Source organism: Octopus bimaculoides, chromosome 16, assembly GCF_046866305.1.
Source record: "Octopus bimaculoides isolate indiv1 chromosome 16, ASM4686630v1, whole genome shotgun sequence".
NCBI classification, from domain to species: domain Eukaryota; kingdom Metazoa; phylum Mollusca; class Cephalopoda; order Octopoda; family Octopodidae; genus Octopus; species Octopus bimaculoides.
The window spans coordinates 30,979,424-31,004,366 of NC_142943.1; the positions used below are offsets into that span (position 1 = coordinate 30,979,424).

The 24,943-nt window shown below is 36.5% G+C and overlaps 1 protein-coding gene across 2 annotated transcripts in view; it reads right to left on the bottom strand.

Annotated features, from left to right (window-relative positions):
• Window positions 1-1,714: 1,714 nt before the first annotated feature.
• Window positions 1,715-24,943, bottom strand: part of LOC106878481 (DNA topoisomerase 2-binding protein 1) — a 47,573-nt gene continuing 24,344 nt past the window's right edge. The window contains exons 22-42 of one of the 2 annotated variants that reach the window (XM_014927700.3): window positions 24,449-24,815; window positions 23,174-23,299; window positions 17,374-17,442; window positions 16,904-17,011; window positions 16,624-16,770; window positions 16,088-16,171; window positions 14,564-14,632; window positions 13,297-13,536; window positions 12,199-12,263; window positions 10,676-10,707; window positions 10,293-10,361; window positions 9,802-9,886; window positions 9,558-9,672; window positions 8,482-8,551; window positions 8,204-8,346; window positions 7,430-7,523; window positions 6,419-6,525; window positions 5,604-5,726; window positions 4,452-4,643; window positions 3,672-3,805; window positions 1,715-3,412 (exon numbers count right to left, since the gene is read on the bottom strand). In XM_014927700.3, coding sequence (XP_014783186.1) covers window positions 3,331-3,412; window positions 3,672-3,805; window positions 4,452-4,643; window positions 5,604-5,726; window positions 6,419-6,525; window positions 7,430-7,523; window positions 8,204-8,346; window positions 8,482-8,551; window positions 9,558-9,672; window positions 9,802-9,886; window positions 10,293-10,361; window positions 10,676-10,707; window positions 12,199-12,263; window positions 13,297-13,536; window positions 14,564-14,632; window positions 16,088-16,171; window positions 16,624-16,770; window positions 16,904-17,011; window positions 17,374-17,442; window positions 23,174-23,299; window positions 24,449-24,815 — 2,521 coding nt within the window. In that variant the 3' untranslated portion in view covers window positions 1,715-3,330. Of the gene's footprint in view, window positions 3,413-3,671; window positions 3,806-4,451; window positions 4,644-5,603; window positions 5,727-6,418; window positions 6,526-7,429; window positions 7,524-8,203; window positions 8,347-8,481; window positions 8,552-9,557; window positions 9,673-9,801; window positions 9,887-10,292; window positions 10,362-10,669; window positions 10,708-12,198; window positions 12,264-13,296; window positions 13,537-14,563; window positions 14,633-16,087; window positions 16,172-16,623; window positions 16,771-16,903; window positions 17,012-17,373; window positions 17,443-23,173; window positions 23,300-24,448; window positions 24,816-24,943 lie in introns of both variants that reach the window. The other variant, XM_089364407.1, reaches the window with a different exon arrangement.

Below are 24,943 nucleotides of genomic sequence, written 5' to 3' on the forward strand. Positions count from 1 at the left end.
ACCCTGAGATCTTTCAAAAATAGAATATTTTGGCAGTCATCATCATCATAAAGAACAGAAAACTCAGAGAAGCCAAGGTTTGAATAAATATGTGAAGGTACATGCATATATTTACAGATACACAAGTATCAATATTCTTACACTTCACACATAGTCATATATTTGTATAAATGGGGAACATTCAATCAAATATGAATTGAAAATGTAACTATGAATGATTTTTAAAAAAGAAAAAAATTCTATACATTCTGGACAACTGTTGCAGTTTCAGAGGTACAATGTCATAAATAGGTTGATGGAACCCATTTTGTAACAAAGAATTGTTTTCAAAGTTATGTATACATATATAGACACACATACAAATTTATAAAGACATATCTATATACAGAGAATTGGTGTATAAACATGAAAAGAGATATCCACAGTAATTAAGAGCTCAGTTAACAGCTCATTGTTAAATTTGAATATGTTATTACAATGCAGTAAATTCAGGTGGAACAAACTTGCATGTATATACAGAATCAACTAAAATGATAACTGAGAGCACCATAGTTAGAATAAATAATCAGAAAAGCACAAATTTCACAAATAGTTCAGACACAAATTTACAACACATTACATGGACATATTATATCCTCCGAACAACAGTAAATGAAGAATAATTTTTTTCCTAGTCCACTGATGTGTAAAGCTGAATGAAAGCCTGACAGAAAGAAATCTAGGTTTGGATGTAATACAACCCTGTTTACCACACACTTGCCAAACATACATCAAACTCTACACACTTCTAGCATCAGGGTGAACATCAGGTACTTAGATTCTGAATCACAAAATAATAAAGAATATATATATGTTAATACAGTTCTATATTTAAGAGATGAGGAATTATGTACATTATTTACATTTGACAGATATTTGTCATCTTGTTTGTTGTTAACACAATGTTTCGGCTAATATACTCTCCAGCCTTCATCAGGTGACTTGGGGAAATTTTGAATCTGGGTTCTCATTCCTAAGGTATTTTTTGATGTTATTATTATTATTATTATTATTCAGGTCACTGCCAGGAATCGAACTCGGAATCTTGGAGTTAGTAGCCCACACTCTTAACCACTATGCCGTAGTGGTTAAGAGCGCAGGCTACTAACCCCAAGATTCCGATTTCAATTCCAGGTAGTGACCTGAATAATAATAACATCAAAAAATACCCTAGGAATGAGAACCCAGGTTCGAAATTTCCCCAAAACACCTGATGAAGGCTGGAGGGAATATCAGCTGAAACGTTGTGTTAACAACAAACAAGGTGAGGACAAATATCCGTCAAATGTAAATAATGTATATACATGTTATACTTCAACAAGAGGGGTGACAGTGATTTTGAAGTTTTCACCTATGTCCAATGAAAGTATATGTGCATTACAGAAAGCATTGAATTCAGTTTAATACTAGATTGGGTTTTTTTTTTGTTATAACTTGACATAAAAATATACATTAATACACACACACACATATATTTATACACATACAACATAGAAATACACACACACAAATATATATATATATATACATACATACAGAGAGTGGTAGGTAAACAAGGCTACCACTACAAATATTAAGATAACAACAAGAATCCCCAAGATATTTACTAAGCTAAATGTTAAACATTCTTGAAGCGTTAAATTTTATTTTCTTAAAAACAATTTTTTAAAACAAACTGCTATTTACACACATTAAAAATATGATTTTGCAGCCACACAAAATTAGTCATGTCTAAAATAAATAGGAAGTCAATCAAATCAATCTGGTATTATTTGACAGCCACTTATTGTATCAACTACAGAAGAATTTCAAAAAATAATCCCAACTCAAAATGTAGAGACATGACTGAATACCACAAGGCATTATGTCTGATGTTCCACCAATTCTTCCATCCACTGTCTTATGAATAATAATGATAAAGAGTTCTTACTGTAGTACTGGGCCACAAATTTATGAGTATGGGATACAAAGTCTAGTGAAAATATACCCCGGTATATGACTGGTATTAATCTCAATTAAAAAAAAACTTTACATCAACTGTAGTGGGATTTGAACTCAAGATGTAAAGAGAGTAAAGCTCAATGCTAAAAGTTCTTGAGTAGATCATATCACTATTGTTTCTTTCATTTTACTGCCTTCTTGGGGCAGAATTTCTTATTTAGGGACAAGGCCAGCAGTTCTGAGGGGAAGTGGTTAGTCAATACCATTGACCCCAGTATTTGACTGGTACTTTATTTTATCAATTCTGGGAGGATGTATGGCAAAGTTGACCTTGCCGGATTTGAACTCAGAATGTAGAGAGCAAAGAAAAAAAAGATATCCAGCAATGCATTTATTCCAACGCTCTAACAATTCAACCAGCCTGCCACCCTTGGGGCAGAAACAATAAAGATCATGGTTTCAATTTTTGGTACAAAGCCAGTAATTTTTGGAGAGGGTTAGTTGATTACATTAACTCCAGTATTTAATTGATACTTTATTTTATCAAACCAGAAAGGATGAACGGTAAAGTTGGCTGTCTCAGAATTTGAACTTAGAATGCAAAGAGCCTGAAGAAATGCCACTAAGCACTTTCTCTGGTATGCTAACAGTTCTGTCATTTTGCTGTCTTAGTAATAATAGTTTCAGATTTTGGCACAAGGCCAGCAATTTTAGGGCGATGGGTAAATTGATTACATTCACCCCTGTGCCCAACCAGTACTTATTTTATCAACCTTGAAAAGATGAAAGGCAAAGTTAAACATTACAGAATTTGAACTCAGAACATAAAGATGGACAAAATACTGTAAAGCATTTTGTCCAGCATGCTAACGATTCTGCCAGCTTGCTGCCTCAGTAATAATAACAATAATTTCTAACATAAGTACAAAGATATAAATATGGGTGAAGGAATACATTGATAAAACCAAACCCCAATACTTGATTGGTACTTTTATTTTATCAATTCTCCCAATACTTGAGTGCAAATTCATTGTCACTTCCCAGACCACAACTGGTATCATACCATATTTTATCTATCTCAGAGGAATGGTAAGGCAAAGTCAACCCTAACCCTAACCCATAGTCAGCAGGATCAGAAATTTGTAGGAACAGAGTTTAACCACTTAATCTGACATGAGTATATTACAGGGAGGGAAGGCAAAGTTGACTTCTCTTAAGAAAGGAACCCAGAACATGGAGAGGCAAGCCTAAATACTGTAAAGTCAATTTTAGTGCCTCATTTTACTATTTCTGCCAACTCCCTAACAACATTAACATTATTACTATTATTATCAATAATAATAATCATTATCACAGTTTTCGGTTTCGTTTCGCTTCTTCACCAATTAAGGTAGTTTTTCTTTTTCTCATCCCAGAATCTGGAAGATTCAAGCTTAAATGAAAAAAAAAAAAAAAAAAAAAAATCAAAATTAATATCAATGAATCAATATCTGTTGGCAACCTATTACATTAACTATACAAGTGCTAGCCCTGCTTACAATGGTGAAATACACACATCACTTTGCATATAACATACACATACACATACATCTAGGTAAAAGTGGTTACGGTATTCAGCTCATGATCGTAAGGTTGTGAGTTTGATACCTGGCGGTACATTGTGTATGCAAAGGGTTAAAAGCTATAGTTACCTGGCCCTTAAAGCAATGACTTCAGGAGGACAAAATTCATCAGGTGACTGTAGTACTTCATTTGAAAGGTAAGCAGCAATATAATCAGGACGAAGACAAAGTACATTGTTTCGCAATAAGGTTTCTAAGTCACTCTGTGAAGATAAACAAAAGATATATGTTAGAATATGACACATACACCCCCCCTCTCTCTGTATATATATGAAATCTTAAAAGGTGTACTGTGTAGTGTTTACTTAGTATATATTGGATGGTATATTTGAATCCATAAGTTATATTTTCTGTGGTATGTCCTACAAAACTAAGATCCAGTAATGTGAGTTACACCATTCCATGTGAATGTGTGTATAAATGGATGCAGGCATAGCTGTATGGTTGAGAAATCTGCTTCCCAACCATGTGGTCTCAGATGTAGTGGTACTCTGGGCAAGTGTCTTCTACTATAGCCCACGGCCAACCAAAACCTTGTGACTGGATGTGGTAGACAAACTGAAAGAAGCCTGTCATGCCTGTGTGTGTGTGTGTGTGAACCCTTGTTCTGACATTATATGATGGTTGTAAACAGGGCTGTGGGAGTCGGAATCAGTAAAATAGACCACAATCACTTATTTACATATTTACATAGAGGAGTCAGAGTTGGAGGTGCCAATAATAGAGGAGTATATATATATATATATATATATATATATATACACACACACACACACACACACACATAAACATATAGAATAAGCTTCTTTTCAACTAAATAGAAATGAGAAGGTAGGCAGCTTTACTTACAGTAGTGAGATCAGCTCTAGTAATATCTATAAGGGCATGTGTTGCTGAAATTGGTTTGGTAAATGGTGGCTTAGCAGACAAAACCTTGGCACCACCGGCCTTCAAAAGGCGTTCAAAGTTGCTTTCTTTCTTTTTACAAGTGCACAAAATAACAGACCAATCATAAAATGCACCTTGGCATTTTGGGCTTTGCTAAGGAAAAAAAAGAAAAAAGAAATAGAAAGAGAAATTATTATAAATTGAGAATACATAATAATGAAAGTAATGATTTCTATCATTTTCATAATAAACCGAGCCCCGATATATGATACATATATGTAGTAACAGAGTGATTGAAAGAAAACTATTAAGGCAATGGAATATACTCTGATCTAAACCTATGATGAAGATTTTCAAGCCATGACAATCTGGTCCTTTAATCAGATAAAGTATATCTAGGGTTGCATTACCTCATTTGTCCTCCCTTGCTGTTGTTTTGTACAGGTCTATCCTGATCTAGCAGACCTATCATCAACTGTATCTATCCGGTCCTTTATTTAGACATAGTGTCTCTAGGACTACATTACTTAATGTGTCCTTTCTTGTTGTTTAGCACTAGGTAAGCCATGTTCCAATGAAGCTATGATCAAATGTCTTCCAGCCATGACGACACTGCTTTTATTCAGACATTATTCTCACATTACCTGGCACAAAGCTACCTCCTCCAGTATCCTACCGTCTCAAAGGATCTCTGCCTTGCAAGTTACTCAGTGACCTCGCTGGTGCTCGTGCCACATAAAAAGTACCCAGTCCACACTGTAAAGTGGTTGGCGTTAGAAAGGGCATCCGGTCGTAAAAACCACACCAAAATTGAGAGTGGAACTTGGAGTAGTCCTCTGGCTTACCAGCACCTGTCAAACCATCCAACCCATGCTAGCATGGCAAAAGAATGCTAAATGATGATGATGATGATGATGATGATGATGACAACAGTCTAAGATGTTCCTTTTTAAGGACAAATTATGTGTGTAGTTTTAGGGACACTTAAATGTCCTTTTCTAGCAAGTCTAGCAACCACATAGAGGCCCTGTTGTCAACCCTAACTTAGTATTACTGTTCAAACACATTAGTGGGCAACCAAGCAAACCAAATAATCATCAATACACTACTTACCTTCTTTAGTTCCTGTATTTTGAGACGCCATCTTTGTGCTGAAGCTGCTAATGTTTTCATAACAGAGTTGGCTGAGGCTAAGACACTTTCTGTGGATACACTGCCCCATTCATGTTTAGCTTCCTGGGGATAAAACAACATTATGTGAGTATGTATACTCTCACATATACACATGTTTAATACATCAGTATTGCCTCTATGGGTGAATCATGTTTCTGGTGGCTTTTACATCCTCTGTTACATACTGTGTTGTGCTCCCAAAGAAGGAACAAAAGTAACTCACAATTGGTGATTCACCCACAGAACCGGTTCGTTTTGCAACTCAATTTTTATGCCACTGCAATCTTCAGGCAAAGATCACAATAGTATGAAGCTCGAGTCGTAAGACAAGCTTCCAATTTCTGTTTCAATAAAAAAAACCTCATATCCTCTGCATGTATTGAGCACACTGTTCTCATTCACTTCCAGGGGGTTAAACCAGGTAATAGATACCCAAGAACAGGGATAACCCCTCCAACCAACCAACCTCCGCATTGTTTCCACCCTGCAAATTACAATTTGGTTGACCCAAATGACACAAGGCAAGATTGAACCTGAAACCAAATTATTGCAAAATGAACTTCCTAAACAGTCATACCTTATAGCATGGACAAAATAAATACCAGTGATATATTAGGTTTGATTCAATTGACTACATCTGTTTTCTATGAAAATTGCTCTGGCACCTCGTCATAGGAAATAAATTATTTCACACAAAAAAAGGGAGGTATTAAACTTTGTTCAGAAGGCCACAAGACAGAAATATAAGCACAAACCTGAACAAACTTCTTAGCTCTGCGACAATCTTCAAAGTAAGATTTATGAAGTATCCACTTCCCTGATGCCATACAAGCCAAGAACTTTTCATTTCTGGTCGGACATCCTAAAGATAATGAAATTCAGAAATCTTAATAAATAAAATAAAATCTCAGCTTGTGAAAAATTTAGTTAATTTTAGCAGATTTGAGAAATGATGATCTTAATTCTTAGTGGTTTAGCTAAAATATATAACACAGTTGCTATAAATACATTTAACATGGGCTGTAAAGCTTAACCCTTTAGCATTTAAACCGGTCACATCTGGCCAAAATATTCTACCAGTTTATCTTCAAACTGGCCAGATCTAGTCTCTCATACTTACCTTACAATATTATTCTAAAAATAAACAATCATGTCATTGAAATCTCAAAGCTACATGGTAATGCCTGACTAATTTAAATCAATGTGAATAAATAAGCATTACACTATATTTAACAGAGAAATCTGAAAGCTAACAGGTTAAACAAACTGTAATAGCTACTATTAGGATATAGTGGAAGATGTACTGTAGACTTTAGTGCGAAGGCAGGTCTTAAAATTTGACAATATATCACAGTTGCTATAACAACGAGAGAGAACAGGCATGATTTTGAAGATATTTCATATTTGCTACAATATTCTTTTCTACTCTAGGCACAAGGCCCAAAAATTTGGGGGAGGGGCCAAGTAGATTAGATTGACTCCACTACACAACTGGTACTTCATTTATCGACCTCGAAAGGATGAAAGGCAAAGTTGACCTTGGCGGAATTTGAACTCAGAACGTAAAGACAGATGAAATACTGCTAAGCATTTCGCCCAACATGCTAGCGTTTCTGCCAGCTCACCACCTTATATTTGCCACAATATTATGGAACATCTGATGTGAATCTCACATTAATAACATGTCACAATTGCTATAAGAACATGTTATTCAAGGAATATGAAAATATCAAAACTATTTACAGAGAATTAAGACTGAGACTTACCAATAACAAGATGTGTACAAGATTCATGATAGATCTGTCCTTCTATGACAGTTCCTCCAAGTTCCTCAATCAAAGCACCATAATCCACTCGTTCCTGGTAATAAATGACACATACAATAATATAATCGTATAAATATCTACTCTGTTAGATACTTTATTTCTCATTTTAGAATTGCCATTACCCTATTATTTTTTATCCAGCATAATTTGCACTCCATCTGATATTAAAATTGCCAGCCTTTGAAGGTTAAGGGACAGTTTTAAATGTAAAATTTCCTTATCACCACCATCAGTAAACAGTATTATAGAAGATTTCAATTTATGGTCTGTATTTGACAGACAATATTAACATTTTTAGATGGCAATACCAGTACATACATCAACAATCTATTTCCTAAACACTGCTATTACTTCTCTTTCAACAATAATACCAATGCTGGTTAGCCCAGGACTGTAGTAGAAGACACTTGCTCAAGGTGCTGCACAGCAGGACTGAACCCAAAACCATGTGGTTACAAAGTAAACTTTTTAACCACACAGCCATGCTTGCACCTAAAGGCATTAATGTTCCCATGGTGAGAACTGAACACAGGCCACCTGATTAAAAAAAAAATCACGTGTAACTAAACAAGTTATGACCACCGTCTACTGTTGACATTTTTATAGTTTCCTAGAAATAGCTGTCGAGTATATATGTAAATCCCATACTAGCATCGCACTGACCACTGACCCTAGGACAGTTTCAAAATAAATAGTAAATTGCAAAATACTCACAGAGGGAGATATTCCAGATAATAAAAAGTATGGTGATTCTACCATTGTTCCAGTAGTGGCATTATCCTGGGTGTCATCATCAGACAGAAACTCTATTGGTTGAGGGGCAGCAACAGTTTCTAATTTCTTAGACAGTGGTAATACTGCAACAAATGAAATAAGAGTTTTGAAGAACAAAACCAATTAGTTGAAGAACTTGTGAATGTTTTAGCTGATGTATTTAAGAGGAGACAATAAAGAGAAACATGAGCTCCCAAAATATATAAGGAATTATTTACCAATGGAAGGTTGTTCTGGGGTGGATGTTCTGGAGGAGATTTTCTTCCCACCATCATTTAACTCTCCATTCTGTAAAAGAGAGGGTTACAACAAATTGAAATCTAATATATATATCTCAAAACAGTTGATGTTGTAGATAATATTGAAGTTTATGGTTGAAAAAGCTTATTAAGATCAAGGTTAGATTTAGGATTATTGTCATAATTAGAATTAGAGCTAGAGATAGAGTAAAACTAAACCAACTAACATATACTCAATATGGAGAGAATAAATGTGAAACAATTATCATCTTTGTTTCAACTAGCAGAAAGACCGCCCTCTGGGTTGTTTTCTACTAGCCACTTTTTATTACATTAAAATCTACTCCCCTGTGAATGCAACAAATATGTAAATTACCAAAAAATTTGTAGTTCAAATATTCAATAAACTTCACAAATTACAGGAAATTTCTTGGAACATGAATTTATAAAAAAATTTCCAGATGGTCAAGCTTTTAATAATTGTGTTCTTTTAGTTACTGTTACATACCTAATTAATAAGTAGCTTTCTCCATTATAATATAGATGCTTACACTTTTTCATGCTTGCATGGGTCAGACAGAATTTATTGAAGTAAATTTTGTACTGCTAGATGCCTTCACTGTCACCAACTCTTACTTGTTTCCAAGTAAGGTAATATTTCCCCCATGACCAAGCATGTTTTTCACATAAGATTGGAAATGGAGACATTTTCATTCTCACAGAAGATGGCATGACAGTGGCACTCATTTACAATTATTGCACAAAGTCAAGGCAAGGAGACAGTAACACACACACATGACTGTCTTCTTTCTGTTTCTGTCTACCAAACCCACTCATAAGGCTTTGGTAGACCTGAGGCTATAGAAGATACATGCCCATGATGCCACATGGAACCCGAAACCAAGTGGTTGGGAAAAAAAACTTCTTACCACACAGCCACAACTGCACCTATTAAATATTGTAAGATAAAATTTAAACTAAGACTGAAACTAAAATGGATAATGTGTGGCCCAGGTTCTAAAATATGACCACAGCTCTCAATGAAAACAACTTACTCCATTAGTTGGTTGATCATCACAGTCTTGTTTTGTGGTTGTGAAACCCTCAAGAGGATCTTGAGTGGGACAATATGCACGCTCCAGCTGAGCAGCAACCTTCTGCATCTCGAGTCTGTAAGTGACGGATAAGATGTTAAAAGTCAGATATGCAATAGTAGAGTGTAACATGGTAAGCAGATGATGGAATAAAGAAAAAGAACAAATACAGCTTGATGTAGGTAGAGATTGGCATGAAACAAACCTTTCTGTTGGATCATACCACGTAACCTGGACACTCTGTGAGGATTCCGAACTAGAAGTTTTGGATGACTGTTCTGCTGCTTTACCTAGAATGGTAGATAAGATATCCAGGTTAATTGGACAGTATTGGGGTAGATAGATAGAGACAAACAGACAGGGAGGAACAGAAAGGTGTCAGTAAAGTGTTGAAAGAAAAGCGTATCAAATATACATGCATGCAGACATACCCATTATTTTAATCTTGATATTGGTGGAAAATAAGTGTGGTAGTCTTACAATATGTGTAAATGCATATATATGTGCATACACACACACACACACACACACACACACAAATAAATACATACACACATGCATACATAATTCTTTTCCTTTATTACACAGCTCACACACCTTTCTCTCTCCTCCATTTCCTGTTACTCCTTCATTTATCAATGTATAAACACACACACACAAATACAAACAAAGAACATAGGACAATATCCGACATACCTGTGGCTGTAACTTTGGTAGAATATGGTGCGTTTCTGTTGTTGAGACTGTCATTACAGGAAGAATTTACTGGAAAATAAAAAGAAGCAGAAAAACATAATCACTTTTACTTTAAAAGTATGCAATCTGAGTTTCTGCAAAAACAAAATTACAGACAATATCTCGAAATTAAAAAGGTCATGCTTTACAATTTCTGCTAGCAAGAAATCCCATAACCTGATGTAGCCATAATGTAAGGGATGCTTTTATATATATTTGCATGCATGTACATGTGTCATACATACATACATGTATGCAATGTATGACTTTTTACTCTCTAATTGGTTTTCAGTCATTCATATTGTCAATAACACACATACAAAAAAATAAAAAGTTACCATTACATTTCTTATTTCTCTTCTTTGACCGTCTTGAGCTGAAACGAAAAAGAAAAAAATTTACTTTTATATGTGTGTGTGTGTGTTTTGTTAATTTTCTCATCTCCAAGTGTTTTAAATTCATGATTTCAGATAACTTAATCTGTGTGTGTGTGTAGGAGGGTTGTTGATGAACTGCAGTTCAGCCACGGTCCAGTTGACTTAATGATGACACCCATGACTACTCCAACCATAACCATCCCATTTTTTATTCAGAAATAGTGCACTTAAAATTACATTATTCAATATGCCTTTTTCTTCTGCAAAATATTTGGTTGCTATTTGTAGCAAATTAAGTGATCATATCAAAGCGCTTGTTATTGGTTTCATTGAGCATGTACAAGTACCTACCAAATATGATGCCAAAATACAAAAGCATTTGAAATGTAGTGTTTTAGTAAAAGGAGCAGAAAAAAAAAGTTTATTCTATCAGTATTATAATAATTTAGGTAATTAATGTAAAATAATTAGTTCAGAAATTTGTGGCAAATATGACTGCACAACTATTCAACAAAAAAAAAAAAAAAATCAATATTTCTTCAAAATCCTGGCACAAGGCCAGCAATTTTAGTGGGTGGGGCTAAGTCAATCACATTATCTCCAATGCTCAAATGGTACTTATTTTACCAATACTGAAAGGATAAAAGGTAAAGCTGACTGCAGCAGCATTTGAATTCAGAAAGAAAAGAGTGGAAAGAAATGTAATGATTCTGCCAACTCATTGACTGTCAACCAGAATTAAGAATGATAAATGTTTCCAATCTAGGCACAAAGTCAGCAATTAATTGTTTCAAACATAGGCACAAGGCCAGTAATTTTGAAGGCATTCATTAATCAACCCTTTGATACCAACTTATCTGTGACTACTCTGGTTCTACAATACAAACTTTCTGTTAAAATTAAATGTTAGTTTATTTTCCAAACATCATCTTAATAATGATGAAATTATTTTACTAAATTCTTCATTCAAAATTAATTGAAACAAAAGTATTGTGTTCTCCTAAAATAAGTTAACAAAAGGATTAAATTGACACTAGGACTTGACGGATACTTTATTTTGCTGACTCTGAAAGGAACGAAAGCAAAGTTGACTTCAGTGGGATTTGAACTCAGAACATAAAATACCCGAACAAAAACAGTAAAATATTTGTCCAATGCTCTAATGGCTCTGCTAAACTACCACCTTTAATAACTGTTACTAATTTTGACACAAGGCCAGGAATTTTGAGCTTCTCAACTAGTATTTTATTTTATTGATGTTGAAAAATTAATTAATAACAACAAATGATTCTTACAAATTTTGGCACAAGACTAGAAATCTGGGGAAAAGGAACAGTCAATTATATCAACCCCAGTTCCTCACTGGTACTTTAATTTATCAAGCCTCTGTGCAATTTGAACTCAGAACAAATACCCTACAAGAAACACCACAATGCATTTTGTAAAACACCAACAATTCTGCCTAAGAAGACATGTAAAAAATCACTTACCCAGAAGCTTTAATATTTTCTAGCTCTTTATTTAAAGCTTCTTGAATTTCAGCCATTTCAACAACCTGCATATAAAAATTTCAGAAAAAAAAAGAGAATATATTACTACAATTAATGCAACAATACTGATTTTAACTTTTGACACATGGTCAGCAATTTTAGGACAGGTGGGGCAAGTCAATCCCATCAACCCCAGAACACTACAGGCACTTATCTGACTGACCCCGAAAAGATGAAAGGCAAAGTCAACTTTGGCTGAATTTGAACTCAGAACACAAAGACACGAAATGCAGCTAAGCATTTTGCCTGTCATGCTAATGATTCTGCTAGCTCACCACCTTAATTAATAGAATAAGTTTGCTTCCCAATCACATGGCTTCAGGTTCAGCACCACTGTGTGTCCCCTTGAGCAAGTGTCTTCTATAGCCTTAGGCCAACCAAAATCTTGTGCACAGATTTGGTAGACAGAAACTGAAAGAAGCCCATCAATTATATGTAAATGAGTATCACTGTCACTCATCTTACCTTACTAAAAAAACAAGTAAGAATTGGCAACAGCAAGGGCATGTAGCTGTGGAAAACATGCCTCAATAAACTGCATCCAGCGCATGCAAGTATGGAAAAGTGGATGTTAACATGATGATAATGATGTCTAGTCAGAGAGGAAAGTGTGCACTTTCCCAGGGGTTTCAAGCATGGCGAGAGAAAGTTATCTGGAGACCTGGCCTGAACAATTGCAATAGAGCAAATGCAACTGGTGGTGTTAAACTGGACGATAGATTACATCTACAAGCCATGAACACATAACATATAGAGTCAGCATAAATACTGCAAGGTATCTCCACAGATGCAACAATAATTTTACCAAGCCATTGCTAGTGACTGGCATGTTGACAGTGTCCATGAAAGGATGACTGACTAAATTGACCTCCATAGCATTTGAACTAAGAGTGTAGAGAGCCAGAACAAATAAAGCATTTTGCCAATGGAAGGCAGTGCTCTGGCATGGCTGCAGTCCAACAACGAAAGATCAGTAACAGAACAAAAAAAAAATAATTTTTTTTAAATAAGACAAAGACCTACTCTCAGAATACTCACATTCTCCACATCAGGTTTCTTTGTTTCTTCAAGTTCCATTAATTCTTCACCAGTAGTGATAGGTAACAAAGCATTTATTTCCATCCTTTCTTCCTCTGCATCTGGTTCAGGAACAGCGTCTACATCTTGCCTGAAGACTCTTGGAGTCTTTTTAGCAACAGGTGCACTGGAACCGACATCAGTCTTAGAAGACCTCATCTTACGAGGAGGTGTTTCTTTGGAGCTGTTCATGACAGATTGCTGAAATATTAAGCAAAACATTTAAAGTTTCTGGTTCAGTAGATTTTTGGTTTCTCAGAAGAACTGTAAAAGTTTTTCTTTTTTAAAGTTTTTTCTATTTTGGAATGTTCTTAATATATTTAATTTAAAATTCTGTGGAAGTATAACAGCCAAGTGGATAAGATTTTGGACTGTCAAATCCTAGCTTCTGAGCTCAAATCTTGGTCAAGCTAAATTCATTTTATATTTTCTTTGTTTTATACATATTTTTCCATGTTTATATAGTTGGAATGATTTACTTATTGGAGCAATTAGTTTTTAATCTGGTTATTCATCCTTGTTTTAACCATTCAACTACGTTGCAGAGTAGAACATCTTTTTGATATTTTGAAACTATCAAATCCAAGATTTAGCAATAAAAAAAAAAATTTAAAAAAAGCTTACAATGCTGTATTTTAATTTTTGATTTTCACCAGCTGTCTTATTCTTGAATATTCACATTATAATCAGGCTAGATTCAATCTAGGAACATATATTTCTAAAACTAAGAAAGATAATAATAACATTACTTATAATCTAGAATTAAAACCTCTTATTTCAAATCTAGTTCAGTAATATATGTATTGATTCAGCAATAAGACAGCCGATGATGATCAGAGATCAAACCAATCAGAAAGTGGTAAAGATGTAAATATTAAAGAATTTTCCACCTCTACATATGATCTAAACAGTCTAAAAATTTATAAACAGATATTCAGACATTTAATGGGGGTAGGTATTTAGTCTAAGCAAGCTTGGTACTTTGCTCAGAGGCACATCACATTAATAGGAGTAAAATCTGTAATTCAGGACTGTGTAGTCAGTAGTTCAAATGCCTTAACCTCACAATCATTGAAACTCAAGTTTAAACATCAAATCATTGTCATTATAAATCTGCACTATCAGGAAGTAAAATAAAAATTAGAAAGGCTACAAAAATCAAGGTATTCAATACTAAAAGAAAGGAACTAATGATATAGTTGAATATATTATTGAACTATTGACTTACCAAGTTCAAATTTGGATTAAATGTGTGAGGAAACAAAGACTCGTCGACATACACATTTTGTTCTTTACACTGAAAGACATAATATACAATAGAGTAATACATTAAATTTCTCACAGGTGAGCTAGGCACAGGTATGGCTGTGTATTTAAGAAGCTTGCTTCCTAACCACTTAGTTCCAGGTTTAGTCACACTGCATGGCACTTTGGCCAAGTGTGTTCTACTATAGCCCCAGGCTAACCAAAGCCTTTTCGGTTGATTTGGTAGATGGAAATTAAAAACCTGTCGTGTGTGTGTGAGAGAGAGAGAGAGAGAGTTGCTGTTTCCTTGATTTGTCAACATGTGATTGTTGTAAGCAAGTGTCAACGTCATTCAAACATCAGCTAGTGTTCAAGCCCCTTGATTAGTAATTAACAACTAATTGTTTACATTAACAAGGCCAATAACATTCTAGTTTCATCATCATTTAATATCCACTTTCCCATGCTTGCATAATTTGTTGATGTAAATTTTCTATAGCTGGTTGCTCTTTTTGTCTCTAACTCTCACCTGTTTCCAAACAAGGTAACATTTCTCCATGGCCAGATATATTTTTTGCAGAAAACTAAAAACTATCAACACTGCTTGTATGACAGTGATGTGTTTTACAGCTATCATGTTATGTCGAAACTAGGGCACAAACAAACACACACATATGTATGGCACACACAAACACATATGTGACAAGCTTCTTTCAATTTCTGCCTACCAAATTTAGCTACAAGGCTTCACTCAGCTTAGGACCATAGCAGAAGACACTTGGTCAAGGTGCTGCACAGTGGGACTGAATCAAAGACTTCTCAACCATAGTCACATTTGTGCTTATATAACAAAATTTTATTGGACATTTCAGTCATGTTTCTGCTCACTGATAACCCAATGATATACTAATCCTGACAAAGAATTTTTTTTCATGTTTTTTTATAAGCATTGTAGCTGATTTAACCCTTCTGAACAACCCTGCACACCATCAACATGTTAAAATTGATCAGATCCAACCTCTCACCTACCCTACAATGTCATTCAAAAAATATACAAACACCATTGAAATCTTGAAGCTACAAGGTAATACGTAATTCAAAATAATGCAAATAAATAAAGAAATACATTTGAGAAAGCAAACTGAATGCTAAAGGATTATATCACATCCTAACATGATCAAAAAGGACATAAAACAGCAGATGTTCTATATCTGAATAAAAAGCAAGATGGTTATGGTTGGAACATCTCTAATCATATGTTTACTGGGCTAAACAATAACAAAAGTAAACCTAACAAATAGTAATGATGTTGAAGTGTATAACATAAGGAGGAAGAATCAATTGTAGCATGCAAGACAGAAGACTGCACTAGTACAGACATTTGATGCACATGAAGGATGGTAGTTGGGTGAAAAGGTGTAAAGCAATCATAAAAGGAAGATGTAGAAGACACAGATGGGCTGTGGTGGTGCTGTTGAGTTACAGTGTACAAAAGAATTATACAAACCATGATCAGCCAGTAGGGTGAAACAATTATTTTCTTTTGATCTCGAGCCAACCGAAACTCTCTGTTGATGTCATTCTGTTTGCCCTGCATTGTAAAAAAGTTTTTTTAAAGAATTTTCCCATTGAAAAGAGACTTTCCTTATTATCATACACAAGAACAACAACAAACAAGCTAATGAGGAGCTTCACTTCAGCTGCTAAAATTAACAGCCAAACACCCTCGAATGATACTTATCACATTTAGAAGGAAAAAGACAGGAGTTTGGCTTGAGATATATGAAGATATGGGATGGTCATTGCAGGAATACATTTGTTTAAAAGTCTGCTCAATTAAGGTAGACCTAGGTCAAAACTGATAGAGCAAATCTGAGGTGAAACAAGAACAATTACAACAGATACTATGATAGGAAATACACGATGCAAAACAAATGCCAAAGAGAATTGTCACAAGACAATTTTTGCTGAAAGTTTATTGTGGTCATTACAAGAACCTACAGATGTACAGTTCTAGTCTCACTAAAGTTGTGGGTAACTTACCTGGAAAATGAAATGAGTACATGTGTCATCATAGGTCCAGGTATAATCAGCACCAAGTGATACAGCCATGTCATTGTAGAGAGATTGTTTGGCACTCAATTTGCGAGCGACAGAAATTACAACATCCTTCAGTGGACCCTCATTCTTCTGAAATTTCATAAAGAAGGAAAGAAAAATATCAATTAAAAAAATAATAGAATTTCAAACATAAGAGGTGGAAGAAATTCAAGGTATTTTGTCAATCCATCGCAATAGACAATAGTAATAAAAATAAACTCACATCACTGACAGCTTCAACTTCCTGAGAACCACTGACTTCCTCAGTACGAGCATTAGCACTAATCTTCACACCTTCTTCAATATGTTTACTGAACAGTTCACCCCATGGCTAAAACATGATGGAGAAAGATATATATATATATATATATACATATAAACACACAGATGAATATATATATGCACACACAGATACATAAATATACAAAAGCACATCATCATCATTTAACATCTGTTGTCCATGTTGGCATGGGTTGGACAGTTTGACCAGGGCTAGCAAGCTGGAAGGCTGCACCAAACTCTAGTCTGATTTGGCATGGGTTCTACAGCTGGATGCCCTTCCTAATGCCAGTGCTTTTGTACACACACACATTGTTTCTTGGTCATTTGGCTTGAAAGATGGACTTAATATGTAAAAGAAGAAAAGCTGAGACAATGCAATATCATAGAAATAAATGTGTGTTGAAATCTTACAATGCTAGATCTTCTTGAATGAGATGTTGATAGGCCCTTCATTTGTGATTCCAGCACTGAAGTCAAATCCTGGAAAAAAAAAAAAATTTTTTTTTTTAAACATATACATAGTAAAATTATTTGACATATACAATACATGTATCAAATAAGAAATGTCTGTTGCTAGGCAGATGAGGAGATGATTTATAATATAGGAGGAAGGAGGAGTTGCAGGATATAGGTGGTACAAGTATGGCGAAGGAAGATATTTAGTATGCAGAAACCAATTAATTTCCTTTCAGTTATGGGTATGACGACATTGTGAGGAGAGAGGATAGATTATAAAGGGACAGTAGGTGGGTGGGGATGTGTACCCAAATGGTACAGGACAGACATAGCAAAGGGAGAGATGGTAAATTTCTCAACCTTTTGGTGTAATAAAAATTTGATCTATCCTTTAACCCTTTCGTTACCAAACCGCCCAAAGCCGCCCGAAAAAAATTTTGGTTCATGTGACCAAGCCGCCCAAAACCGCCCATAATCACCTATTCATATTTAAATGAGAATATCTGAGCAAATCTCGTTAGTACATTCGTGAAAACACGTGATTATTTGTGTAAACAGTTCAGCTATAGTTTTGTACGACGATCAACATGTTTTTTTAATTTTGTGAATTTTGGGAGATTTTTTTCCAAATTTGTTCCTGTTGTGTTTTCAAAATTTGTAATCCTCACAAAAAAATGGATACGAATTTTATTCTGTCAAGCAGCGAGTCAGAATTCGAAGGATTTTCCGTTGAAGACCTTGATAAATCTAACTCTGTAACCGGAAAAAAAAAAAAAAAGCACGTGGTATTTGATAATGAATCTGAGGTTTCATTTTCCGAAAATGAAAGCAGTGAATCCGAGAGCTCCGATGATAGCGATAAAGATAATGAATTAGTACCTGAATGGAGTGAAAATTTAAAAACTCCTTCTTTCAGTGATTTTTCTGAAGAAACTGGACCAAGTCACAGTCTTACCCAGGAGAGTAAAGCTTTAGACTATTTCTTTTTGCTTTTTCCGATGTGCCTATTTGAATTGATTACGGCGGAAACAAACCGTTACGCTAAATGTAAACAAAGCGTAAAAAAGGATAGTTTGAGGTTTCCCATAAACTTGAATGAAATTAAAGCATATTTTGCCATAAACATTATCATGGGCATTAGAAAGTTACCTAGAATAACAAATTACTGGAGTAGTGATGAACCCTTTGGCGACGAATATGTCGAGTATAATGACGAGGATACGGTTTTTAAAATTGACTCAATATCTACATGTAAGAGACACGAGCAGTACACCAGTACGTGAAAAACCAGACTTTGATCCCTTATTTAAAATAAGACCCCTCATTGACTGTGTTCAAAGCACATATAAAACAGTTTATAGATAAGGATATGGTGGGCTATAAAGGCCGAGTGCGTTTTCAACAGTATATGCCAGGAAAGCGCACAAAATGGGGGATCAAAGTTTGGAAAAGATTTGTGAATCAAATACTGGGTACTGCTCTGGATTTTAATTTTATACTGGCAAAAGAGACAGTAATAAATCCAGTAATGTGCACAACTCTTCTATAATAATATTTTGTTGTATACCCAATTGAATATTAGCTAATAACCCATTTTCTATAGCGATGTTTGAACAAAAATTTAAATAATTTTATATTTTGTTGAATTTACCTGTAATTAAAGTCACTTTGTGACAAAAATTTTGGTATAGAATTGGTTGAGAACCTTTCGTTAATTTATCTTCCAAAAATCACATTAATATGTTGATAAATAAAAAAGTTAGAGTTGTTTAACGAAACCAGCCTAAATTTATGATTATGTTAGAAATTAATTGAAACACATAAGGGGTGTAATTTGGTTAGAAATATGGTAACGAAAGGGTTAAGAACAATAATCCTTTCTAGTATAGGCACAAGGCCTGAAATTTTGAAGATGGAGCAAGTCAATCACATCAACCCCAGTGCTCATCCTAAGAAGATGAAAAGTAAAGTCGACCCCTAGCAGAATTTGAACTCTGAACATAATTATGGACAAAATACTGCTAAGCATTTTGAGTGGCATGCTAATGATTTTGCCAGCTTCAATATTATCTTCAAATTTTGGCACAAGGCCAGCAATTTTAGGGGAGCAATATCTGACTGGCACTTATTTTATTGACCTTGAAAAAAATGAGAAGCAAAGTTGATCTCGGTGGGTTTTGGACCTCAGAAAGTAAAGAACTGGAAGGAAAACTATCAGCATTTTTGTCTAACAAACAAATGATTGTGCCTGTTTGTCAGCTTAATAACAATGGTCATTTCTAATATAGGCACAAGGCCAAAAATGTTTTGGGAACATGCTAGACAACTGCATCGACCCAAGTGTCCAACTGGTATATATTTTATCAACCTTGGCAGAACTTGAACTCAGAACATAAAGATGGATGAAGTTCCACAAAGCATGCTAACAATTACGCAAGCTCGCAACTTTCAATAATAACAATAATATCATACTAAAAATTATTTCAAAATTTGGCCCAAGGCCAGCAAATTTCAAGGGAGGGGTAAATCAATTACATCACCCCAGTATTCAACTGGTACTTATTTTATCAACCCTGAAAGGATGAAATGCGAAGTTGACCACAGACAAAATGCCACTAAGCATTTTGCCCGATTTTGCCAGCTCACTGCTTTTAATAATAATAAATAATAATAACACCCTCTTGCAAACTACCTCGTCGACGAGTGACAGGGACCTTCTCTTTGTGGCTGGAGACTTCAACGGTCATGTCGGACGTCGTGCTGGGGGCTTCCATGGCATACATGGAGGCTATGGCTTCGGTTCCCGCAACGAGGAGGGAACCAGACTGCTGGAGTTCTGTGATGCAACCAATCTTATAGTCTGCAATACCAACTTCAGGAAACCTGCCAGTCACCTAGTCACCTACCGCTCCGGCAGACACTCTAGCCAAATCGACTACATCCTCGCCAGAAATAGGGAAAGAGGGCGGCTTATAAATGCCAAAACCTACCCTGGCGAAGAATGTACCCCACAACATAGATTAGTAGTTAGCGACTTTGGGATCAAGGCAAAATGGGTGCCCAGAATTAGACAGGCTTGGAGAAGAAGGGTGTGGAAGCTTAAAGACCCTGCAAACGGACAGAGACTTAGAGACAAGTTACTTGAAGCATTTAACGAAATAGAAGGGGATATAGCATCATACAACGTGGAAGACAATTGGAGATTTCTGCGGGACAACCTGTTGAAAGCCACCGACCAGATTTGTGGGTGGTGTAAGGTCCCCTCCCAACCCAGAGTAACGTGGTGGTGGAACAAGGAGGTAGACAGGGCTATTAGACAAAAGAAACAAGCTTGGAAGGACTGGAAGAACGGTGGTAGCAGGGAATTGTACCAATGTGCCAGAAGGGAGGCTAGGCGACAGGTTTATTTAGCCAGAGGGGAAGCAGATAAGGAAAGATTTGCCAATGTTCTGCGCCGTGAGGACCAAAGACTCGAGGTATTTCGGGTTGCAAGACAGTGTAGGAGAGAGAATAGTGATGTTGTAGGAGAGAAATGTGTTCGCATGGATGATGGTACGCTTGCATTAAATGAGGATGCAAAGAAAGAGGTCTGGAGATGCCACTACGATAGATTGCTTAATAAAGAGAATGAATGGGAGAAAGAGAGCCTGCCTTATGTCGACCCAATAGAGGGACCAGCTATCCGAGTTGATAGTACCAGGGTAGATAAAGCAATTAAGAGTATGAAGACCGGGAAAGCCCCCGGCCCATCAGGAATCACTGCAGAGATGCTCAAAATATCTGGCAGTGTTGGCTATAGCCTAGTCACCCGTATTACGAACCAGGTGATACACGAAGGAGTCATACCCTATGACTGGTGTAGCAGCATCATAGTCAACTGCTACAAAGGTAAAGGGGACGCTTTAGATACAAATAATTACAGAGGCATCAAGCTGTTAGATCAGGTTATGAAAGTTACAGAGAGGGTCATAGCCCAACTAATTAGGGAGCGAATCAATTTAGATGAGATGCAGTTTGGGTTCGTGCCAGGTAAAAGCACTACTGATGCCTTATTTCTAGTGAGACAGTTGCAAGAGAAATACCTAGCCAAGGATAAACCTCTGTACCTGGCTTTCGTTGACATGGAGAAAGCCTTTGACAGGGTCCCCCGATCCCTTATCTGGTGGTCAATGAGGAAACTTGGGATAGAAGAATGGCTAGTGAGAGCTGTGCGAGCCATGTACAGAGATGCGGCCAGTAAGGTGAGGGTTGGAAATGAGTACAGCAATGAATTCCGGGTAGAGGTAGGGGTCCACCAAGGTTCCGTCCTCAGCCCCCTATTATTTACCATAGTCCTCCAGGCAATCACAGAGGAGTTCAAGACAGGTTGCCCCTGGGAGCTCCTCTATGCTGATGACCTTGCCCTAATTGCGGAGTCACTATCAGAACTAGAGGAGAAGTTTCAGGTGTGGAAGCAAGGTCTAGAATTGAAGGGCCTTAGAGTCAACCTAGCTAAAACCAAAATCCTAATAAGTAGGAAGGTAGATAAAACACAAACCCCTTCAGGTAGATGGCCCTGCTCAGTATGTAGAAAAGGAGTAGGTAGTAACTCTATAAGATGTACCCGGTGCAAGCTATGGACACATAAGAGGTGCAGCAACATCAAAGGCAGGTTAACTAGCAAGTTAGTTTTTGTTTGTGGCAGATGTTCAGGTGCAATAAAGACTGCAAACAAACAGGAAACAACTTCTATCTCATTCCAGGGTGAAAAACTAGAGGTAGTCGATAGCTTCCGCTATCTGGGCGACCAAGTTAGTAGTGGGGGTGGGTGCGCTGAAAGTGTAGCTGCTAGAATAAGAATAGCCTGGGCAAAGTTTAGAGAGCTCTTACCCCTGCTGGCGACAAAGGGACTCTCACTCAGAGTAAAAGGCAGACTGTATGACGCATGCGTACGAACAACCATGCTACATGGCAGTGAAACATGGGCTGTAACTGCTGAGGACATACGTAAGCTCGCAAGGAATGAAGCCAGTATGCTCCGTTGGATGTGTAATGTCAATGTGAATACCCGTCAGAGTGTAAGTATCTTGAGAGAAAAGCTGAACATTAGAAGCATCAGTTGTGGCGTGCAAGAGAGACGATTGCGCTGGTATGGACATGTGGTGAGAATGGAGGAGGATAGCTGCGTGAAAAAGTGCCACACCCTAACAGTTGAGGGAACCCGTGGAAGAGGTAGGCCCAGGAAGACCTGGGCTGAGGTGGTGAGGCAAGACCTTCGTACATTGGGCCTCACCGAGGCGATGACTACGGACCGAGACCTTTGGAAATGGGCTGTGCGTGAGAAGACCCGGCAAGCCAAGTAAGATCGTTGCCAGTGCCCCTGGACTGGTTCTTGTGCGGGTGGCACATGAGATGCACCATTTTGAGCGTGGCCGTTGCCAGTACCGCCTGACTGGCTCCTGTAGGATTTTCGAGCGAGATCGTTGCCAGTGCCCCTGGACTGGCTTGTGCGGGTGGCACATAAAAGACACCATTTCGAGCGTGGCCGTTTTCGTGCGGGTGACACGTAAAAGCACCCACTACACTCTCTGAGTGGTTGGCGTTAGGAAGGGCATCCAGCTGTAGAAACTCTGCCAAATCAGACTGGAGCCTGGTGTTGCCATCCGGTTTCACCAGTCCTCAGTCAAATCGTCCAACCCATGCTAGCATGGAAAGCGGACGTTAAACGATGATGATGATGAATAACAATAATACTGATGATGATGATGAAACGTACATCAAGCTCAAATTTGGGATGATATTCTTTTCCTTGGCCCAAGAATTTACTAGGTGTTTCAGTATCAATTTTAGGTTGGAAGTTATTTTCTTTGGGTGACAGCTGGCAATCTTTCTCTTGCAATTCCTAGAAAAATAAATCAAAACAATTTAAGTGTTTATCCATAATGTTATTGCTTTTACACCTGTTATTGAAATTTATCTGCCCATAAGTCAAATTTAATCAACAAGATCGGCTAAAATTACATAACTATAATTTACTGGTATATAAGCACCCACTAACAAAATTTCAAATTTGTATGTAAAAAAAATTAGCAAAATTACAAGCAAATATTGTGGACACCCCTCTTGAACCCGAATAATTCAAAATAACATGAACAAATAAGCATTACATTTGACAGATTAATCTGTACGCTAACAAGTTAAATGTGACAACATTGTCAAAGTAATGAACTAGCTAGCCTGTCAATTCAGGTGCCTACTCTGAAGTCATAAATAGAAAGTATAAGACAGAAAGAAGACAGTGAAGAGAATGAACAGGAGAAAGGGAATTGCTCAAATGACACATGGTCACTTAACCTGCTGAAAATAGCAGCCAAAGCTCTTACAACTCACACCCTGCCATCTCAAACATTAAACTGAGCGAAAAATTAAATCCTGATACACTAATGACAAGACTATTAAAACTAAAATGTCTTTCATCAGTTTTCTTCAATCCTGATCTGGAAATACACAGAAACAATAAAGTTCACTTTAAACCAATAACAGGACTCTGCATAGCTACTTATATTGAGAGGCTCAAGTATGATAGACACACAAGCACAGATGCCTTGCTATACAGAGTCTTATTAAAATTAGTAATCAGGTCAACAGTCATCAAGCAGACCCCTATAATCAAAAGGATTCCATCTATGACCATCCTGTCCTTTTTGTTTCCTTTTCTAATTTAACCCTTTTGCTACAATATTTTTGTTGAAATACATTGCTTTTGTTTCTGTTAATTTTGAAAGTAATGAAGAATTTAATAAAATTATTCCAGCTGGTGTTTAGAACATAGATCACTATGAAATTTTGATGGAAGGCTTAAAATTTAGATAACTTTAAAATAGGATGTTTGTATCATAGAACCAGGAGTAGCCTAAGGCAGGTTGGTATCAAATGGGTTAAGACTGTATTGTGTGATTTGAGGGAGATTTAGCTGCTATTTCTAGTAGGTTAAACAACCACATAGAGAATCCCTTGTTGGCATGCAGAAACAATAAGTAAAATAACATACCAAAATTCTAGATGTCTGTAATGAGACAGGCATCTGTTTATGCGATAGGGAATGTCTATTCTCCTTCTGACTATTGTCTGAACTAGCCAAGCCTTCCATGACAATATTGTTACACTGGGGTTGTTGAACATCATTACAGGCAGAAGCATCATTGGCCAAGTGGTTTGGTCTCACATCAGATACCGAGGTTCGTTTCTTGGTAACAAAAGAACTATTCCCATCATTTTGGCCACTTTCAGTTAAACAAGTATTAGTGTTGACATTATTCTCCTTGACCAGAGTTACATCATCTTTGCAGGTAACAGGTTTACAAATATAGTTAACTTCAGGCTCTAACTTACCACTCTTTGCACATGCTAAAAGCCATCTGAAAAATTTAAGAAATATTGCAATATAATAATAATCCTTTCTACTATTGGCACAAGCCCTGAAATTTTAGGAGAGGGGGCAAATCGATTGCACTGACCCAGTACCTGACTAGTACTTATTTCATTG